The 7,544-nt window shown below is 39.1% G+C and overlaps 1 protein-coding gene across 2 annotated transcripts; it reads right to left on the bottom strand.

Annotated features, from left to right (window-relative positions):
* Positions 1-559: 559 nt before the first annotated feature.
* LOC119503048 lies at positions 560-4,943 on the bottom strand. Of its 2 annotated transcripts, XM_037794546.1 has the most exons (3): positions 4,645-4,943; positions 2,721-2,836; positions 560-2,643 (listed from the first exon to the last, which is right to left on the bottom strand). In XM_037794546.1, the coding sequence occupies exons 2-3, from the start codon at positions 2,798-2,800 to the stop codon at positions 1,944-1,946; spliced, it is 780 nt and encodes a 259-aa protein (XP_037650474.1). In that variant the 5' UTR covers positions 2,801-2,836; positions 4,645-4,943; the 3' UTR covers positions 560-1,943. The 2 variants fall into 2 exon arrangements, with proteins under 2 accessions (XP_037650474.1, XP_037650472.1); XM_037794544.1 differs by having other exon boundaries at positions 560-2,836; positions 4,645-4,942.
* Positions 4,944-7,544: the final 2,601 nt, after the last annotated feature.

The raw sequence follows: 7,544 nt of genomic DNA, 5'->3' as shown, positions 1-7,544 counted from the left end.
TTATGCTCCGAGCGTGATGAATGTTAGTTATCATCGGTGCCTCGAGGCTGGGTTAAACTTAAGTGTATATTGCTGTTCATAAATTTATATCTTTATATTCTGTTTTCATGTGTTCACTGTTTAACTGTACATTGAAAATAGGCCCAGTACAGTATTATTTAGAAAGAAATGTTATTTATTTTATAATAATTGGATGGTTTTGGTACTTAGTATATTAAAATAAATACACGCTATAAAATATTTATTTACTCTGCTGTTTACTTGTCCCTTTTATTTATGAATTTTTATTTATGAATTAATTATTTTTCGGCATTTTTTAATTTTCTTTCCATTTATGTTTTTATTCATTTTATATCTAAATATGTCTATTTATTTATTTTGTTATTTATATATGTATGCATGATTTCCACTTTGCATTTCAGCCTTTATTTATTTCCCCAAATGTATTTATTTCTGTATTCTTTTCTTTATGTATTTCTGCCTCATTATACAAATTAGGGGCAACCACATATTTGACTACTATACTATACTATACTATACTTATAGCCTGATTTTTTTCCCCCCAACATTAACAAATTATGATAATGATAATGTTTGTTATTAAGCATCACATGAAAGCAGCATTAATTGAATATATATATATATAGCTCAGAGTGGAACTGATGCTTTATCATATTAAACTGCTTCTTTTTTTTTTTTTTTACTTTTTTATTTAGTGAAGCATGACAAAACAGTGGAAATTTGACAAGACAAACAGAAACAAACAAAAGAGAAAAATAAATAAATAAAATACATCGGAAGTCATGACAACATGAACGGGACAAGCCAATTCCAACAAAACGAACAAAATGAGACAAATAATTAAGAGATGTTGGTGGAGGGAGGGTGGTGTTATTGACAGTGCAGGGCAGTCTGTTGTGTAAGGTTCCAGTGTGTATGTACAGTTGTGTGTGTTTGTATGTATAAAGTGTGGGGGGTGTAGAGTGTTTGTTTGTTTGTATTTAAAGAGGAGAAAGAAAAGAGCGGGAAAGAGAGAGAGGGGGTGGGGTGGGGAGTTGAGTATTTTTCGTGGCAGGGATGGCTTATAATATCCCATGGTCCGAGAATGTTATGTTATCATATTTTGTCTTTATATATTGGTCTTTATTTGTATTTACATTTATATATATTTTTTTCCCTTTTTCCTTTCTTTTTTTTTGTTTCCTGAGACAGGTTACCCCCCTTAAGCTGCCCCCAGACCCTGGGGAGGGGGCTAGCTGTCAGAGGTGTCTACTGTCGCCCTTCTTCCCTTTAAACTGCTTCTAAATGACGACTGTAAAAAAAGAAACAAATTTTGTAATAAAGATTTTATATTCGTCCATTATCCATTTTTCTCATCTGGTCCTGTAGTCCTCCATCCTTCTCATCTGGTCCTGTAGTCCTCCATCCTTCTTATCTGGTCCTGTAGTCCTCCATCCTTCTCATCTGGTTGGTGCCTAATACCTGAGTAAAAGAGACTTGGAGACTTGTCTTAATGTTAGTAATTATTACCATAGCTCCGTCTGGTACAGCCACCTACACCTAACTTAAAAAACAAAAAGATAGAGAGTTAGTAAAATATACAATTTCTCAATTAGTGATAAGTGAGACTTTCAGGAGACTTGTGTTAATGCTGTCATTAAGTGTTGACTTACCTTTGTCTGGTATAGCCATCTCTACTTTATAAAGAAAAATACATAACAGAACAACAACCATTAATTGTTACCTTACCTCTGGTATCAGCATCTAGCATCATCAACTATGTCTCAAAAGGAAATTCATATATAAAAGAGATATAAAAAAAAAAAGCTCTTGTTCAAGAAGCAACCTATATGGCCAACCCCGCCAGATGCATGGGAAGGCTGCCTGGGGCTTTATCAGTCCTGTCAGAGGCAAAGGTTGTACAATCCTGCAGCAAACAGCACTCAGTCTGAATCTGAGTCGCTGTTATCAGGTGAGAACTGCCAGTATCTCCTGAAGCCGTACCTGTAGTAGTCCTCTTCCCTGCTCCGGTTAGTGGAGGAGCCGAGGCCTGAAGTGGAGGATGCTGGCTCCTCATGGCTGTCCTCATACTGGCGCTGCCTCTTCACACCTACCTGCTCTGTGCAGTCCTCTTCCCTGCTCCTCTTCGCGGAGCTGCTGAGGCCTGAAGTGGAAGATGCTGGCTCCTCATGGCTGTCCTTACACTGGCTCTGCCTCTTCACACCTAACTGCTCTGTGCAGTCCTCTTCCCTGTTCCTCTTTGTGGAGCTGCTGAGGCCTGAGGTTGAGGGGGCGGACTCTTCTGACCTCTGACAGACTGACGGTTGACCTTCTTCAGGGCGTTCCTCTTGCTGCGCAGGAAGAACACCAAAATTGCAGCAGAAAGGAGCTCCAGCGGGACGGCCAACAGGAGATGACCCTCGGTGCAATCCCTGCCAAAAGCTCGGAGCTGGGAACAGCTGGTTGAGAGGGGAGAGAGGTCTGATGATGACGTTGATATCATCGTCTTCAGAGTCCTCTTCATGCTCGGACTTGGACTCGTAACCAGAATCTTCGCTCGGGTCAGACCAGGCGTCTTCATCCTCCTCCTCCTCCTCCTCCTCCTCCTCAATGTCAGAGAGGGCCATTACATGAGCAATAACTCTGTTGAAGACATGACGCTCACCAACAAAATCAAGCCTGACCTCACCTTCGTCAACAGCAATCTCGACCTCACCTACCTCTTCCTTATCAGAAGAGCCGTAGATAGGAAGATTACCTTCGTCGTCATTGACGATCCCGATGACTTCAGGGAGGCCATCTGGTGCAGGACGCTCAACGATGGAGTTCACACCACCTGAGGGGCAAAAATTCAAAATAACATGAAATCATTTTGAATAAGTTTGCAATAATCGAAAAAGACACACGTAAATTAGAAATACGTCGACTGCACTACACGTGTCCCGAAGCGAACAACACACACGGGGTTCTGCCTTTTAACAGTAATATCAAACACTGTGCAGCTCTGCCTCTGTTAGTTTGAACAGATGAGGGAATGAGAAAAAAAAATCACATAATACACATTTTGACAATATATATCAGGCTATAAGTATAGTATGGTATAGTATAGTATAGTATAGTATAGTATAGTTTAGTATAGTATAGTATAGTATAGTATAGTATAATATAGTATAGTATAGTATAATGAGGCAGAAATGCATAAAGAAAAGAATACAGAAATAAATACATTTTGGGAAATCAACAAGGGGTGAAATACAAAGTGGAAATCATGCATAAATACATAAATAACTGAATAAATAAATAAATAAAGAAACACATTTAAATAGAAAGTAAATAAAAACATAAATGGAAATATAAATGAAAAATTCTGCAAAAAAAATGCAAAAAAAACAAAACAAATTTATTAAAATAAATATATGAATAAATAAAAGGGAAAATTAAACAGTAGAGTAAATAAATAAGGGAATTAATAGAAAGATTAAAACAGACAAATTATGTCACATTTTATCAATTAATTTATGGCTACATTTATTTTTAATATTATTTTTGCTACATTTAATGACATTTATTAATTTATTTATCGAGTATTTTATATATATTTATTTTTTATTTTGGCAGGTTCCGTCCTCCATAAGGAGGGGCTCACGCTATGCGCTTTTACTTTTCTGATCTGGATTCAGATTCCAGCCGCAAAGCCTTCTTTAGACAAAAATACAAACCCGGGGACACCGGGAGCACCGGGACAACGGGGGAAAATGAGAGCTACATGTTTATTTAGCAGCAGACAGTTGTAAGGACTTCAGTGTTTGTGTGGACTAAACGACCAGTGGTTTGCAATAAACAGCGTGAATGTGTTTAATATGCATTGAACTGCATGCGTCATTACGCACAGTGAACCATGGCTTCAGTACATGAATCCAACATGACCAGAGGAACCTCTTTAGTTTATTATTGTCCCAGTTTAGGAGCTGCATATCACAACGCGTGTGTGTGATCATGGACGCAGCACGTGCACATGTAGTCACATGCAGTTACTGAACAAATCTCTCTCTTGTCCCTCGAAGACAAAACACCACACTAACAAGCAATGCACATTTCTATGTTAAATGTTACCAATAAGTTGATTTAGATGTGATGAACTAAAAGCAGCAGGTGTTTCTACAACAAGTCGAGCTTCAACAATGAAAACAAACCATCTCAGGGTCGCATCCGCACAGAAGCACGTCTCATTACACTTGGACATCCTGACGTCAGCTCCTACCTGTTACATCGTTTCCATGGTGAGCAACTAAAATACATGCTGAGCATTTTATGAAATGTGGCCCAGTCGCCATCTTTTTTCAGTATTTTTGATGTCAACTTTGGAAGATTTGATGCCCTCAAACCAAAATAAGAGTGTTTTCAAACCATTACACACATTGTTAACCCGCTCCACAATCATTTTACATACATGGAGAAATCGTCCACTGAGTGTCAGTTTTCATCAAATCAGTGTTTTTTCCAACAGGCCTAATAAGATGGTGTGAACAGTTCACCTCTAAACTCAACAAGTTACACTGATTTCTATACGGAAAACGTTTTTAAGGATTTTAAGGCAATGAATCAATAAATAAAATGATAAAGTAAATATAAAAGTTCTTTAACCTGGCCTGTTGTTGTCCAGCTCAGGGGAGACTCCCATCAGCTGCTCCTCCATCAGTGGTCTGCTGAAGGATATCTTCAGGCTCCTCGGTTTCCCACAATGTAGTTGATTTATCCAAAAGTTTAGTTCTCCAACAAGATCCGCTTTCCAGTAGTTTCTCTCAGTGGTTTCAAACTCAAAGAGTTTTCTTTACAAAAGGTTTTAAACTCTAAAGGGCCAAAGTCCAAATGCTAAGTGAGAAATGATAATGCTCTGCAGCCCTTACATACCTGACCTGACTGCTGTTGCCATGGCATTTACTGACTGATGCACGTGCATGTGTGTGATTGAGACACCAAAGGACGCATTTTATTTTTTTTCTCATATTTATCAAATATATTTTCATTTTATTTATACTTCTATTTTTTTTTTTTAATAATTTTTCACTGATTTATTACCTTCTATCTCTCTTTCATTACAGTAGAGCTGTTAGGCTAATGCAAACTGTTGTAAACCTTACTTTATACTTCTACTCCACTTCAATTCAGAGGCAACATCAGTTATTCAGATTAATAATACAAAATATAATCAACAAATAAATTATGATGTATTATTATCGATTAAGATAGAACTTTATTGATTTTTAGGGGAAAACTCACAAGCTACCAGCAAATAAAGTATATAAAATAATTAGAATGAGCCAGTAATAGTTGCAATATTAAAGCGATGTAGGCCTACACATTCCTGATTTGTTTTTGATCTCACAGGGCAGGACTCTTCCTGGAGCCCCTGAGAGTGGACGTCAACCGAACCACACAAAGCCATCAGCATCACACAACCAGTCTGATGTGAGGTAGCTCCAGCACCACAGCAGTCCACTCAATGCACTGAACCGCCTTCAGCACCACACTTTACACACAAATAATAATAATAAAAAAACTCAGACATTTAAAATGATCCTGTGTTATGTCACATACTTTACTCTCACTGATATTGGGTTGACATGAATCTTCCTAAATAGTAATTAAAATGATAAATAATAATAATAATAAAAAATAATTTGGAGAACATCAACAATAATTCCCGTTCCTAAGAAAACCGGAACCAAAGAAATGCAGGATTTTCGACCCATTGCCCTCACACCCATCCTCAGTAAGTGCATGGAGAGTCATCTAACACTGTCACTCTGTGGGGTGGAAGACGCCAGCCTGACACTAATACAAGCAGTGACTGAACACCTGGATAAGCCAAAAGCCTACAGAGATTTTATTTATGGACTTCTCCTTTGCATTTAATACTGTTAAAGGGACTATTTGTAACTTTCAGAAATGCTTGTTGACAGCGACACCTGTGGCCGTTAAGTCAACTTAAGTCAGCGTCGGGCTTGCGCTTGCTCGCTCTAAATATACCTGAACGAGCATCGCTCAAAACAGTGAGGCGACACATGTCAGCTAAAACCACAATATCACTTTATATTTCACCTGCTTGGCAGTAATGTTAGCTGACCAGACGAAGGTCTCTCCATGAATCAATGCTGATCCTAGTGTTGGCTTTTCCTGCTTCAGCGCAGGCTGAGGCAGCGGGGCTCCGCAGCGAGTAACGTTGTCGTCTCCGCCCGCAGCCGGAGTGAACAGGGGAGACACCGACACCCGGTCGGTAACGAGGCGATAACGTTTCTCGCTGCGGAGCTCCGACACTTCACAAGACACGGGAAACCTCTGTTGGTCTGGAGGAGCTGCAGCAGTTATTTCTGCACAAACGTCCACTGTGCATTCACTAGATATTCTCAGAGCTAAACTAACTCTTCTTCAGTGTGGAGAGAGCGCGGGTTCACGTCTAGAGGTGGAGCGAGTACGCGAGAATGCGCGCGGCTTGTCTGAGTGAAGGAGAGCAGGCAGCGAGAGGAGCAAACTTCAGCCACACGCGAGCGCGCATGTGAGCGCGCATGTGTCCCGACCCGGTACATTTATATGCTTAAAAGGTTACAAACAGTCCCTTTAATACAGATATCCTGCTATCACGTCTTTTTAATTTACAGGTTGACTTACAGCTGTTATTTGCTGGATAAAATAATTATTATGTAACCGACCTCAGAGAGTTAAGATAAATGATTTTATGTCTTACAGTCTTGTTTTTAAACACTGGAGTCCCACAGGGTTGCATTCTATCTCCAATTTTATTTTCAATACACACAAATGAAATTGGCGTGGCGCATGGTCTTCACATGATCAGAGAGTGCTGTTATTCCAATCACCTTCTGCGCAGATCGCAAGCCTCATTTTCCTCCAACTCAGCTCAGTATCAGTGTTGGACCTTTCTGGACTCTTTTCTATTTATTATTGATATGGTCTTTCCTGTGCGTCCATGAGAAAGTGAGTATTTGTTATAGTTGTCTATTGTTTAGTAACTGCATCGTTATAATAATTCTAAAGTCACCTGTATCATGTTATAATACTCATACTCGTTTGTCTATAAGAGTTTGAATGATAAGTTGTGTGTTTCTGTGTCAACATCATTTAAGTTAGAACAGCGCAGTGAACGGGCATACGCGGCCGTCATTAAGGGACCGTCGCACAATTACTCATATCACCCTCTGTGTGCACTCTGCTCATTGTACTGCCTGAGAGCCTGAGTCTGCTATTTGTTGACGCTCCCTTAAAGGTCAGAAGGCTGCGTTCTCCTCCTTTTACTCCCGTTTAAACTGTTTAGCTTGCACTGTATTTAATACAATACTGTTTGTTTATTATTACTTCATGTTACTAATACCTGCTCATGTTTTCTATTTCATTTTCTGTATTTAGTAACCACTATCCTCACTATCCACACTATTCAAAAGGATTTACAAACCATCTTCAATTAATAAATGAGTGGTATCTCAAAGAGAGTGTGTGTGACCTGGACTAATTGATACATCGTCATCATA

Source organism: Sebastes umbrosus, chromosome 15 (assembly GCF_015220745.1).
Source record: "Sebastes umbrosus isolate fSebUmb1 chromosome 15, fSebUmb1.pri, whole genome shotgun sequence".
Taxonomy (NCBI): Eukaryota; Metazoa; Chordata; class Actinopteri; order Perciformes; family Sebastidae; genus Sebastes; species Sebastes umbrosus.
The sequence above is the reverse complement of the archived record's forward strand: the minus strand, read 5'-3'. Positions and strand labels throughout refer to the sequence as shown.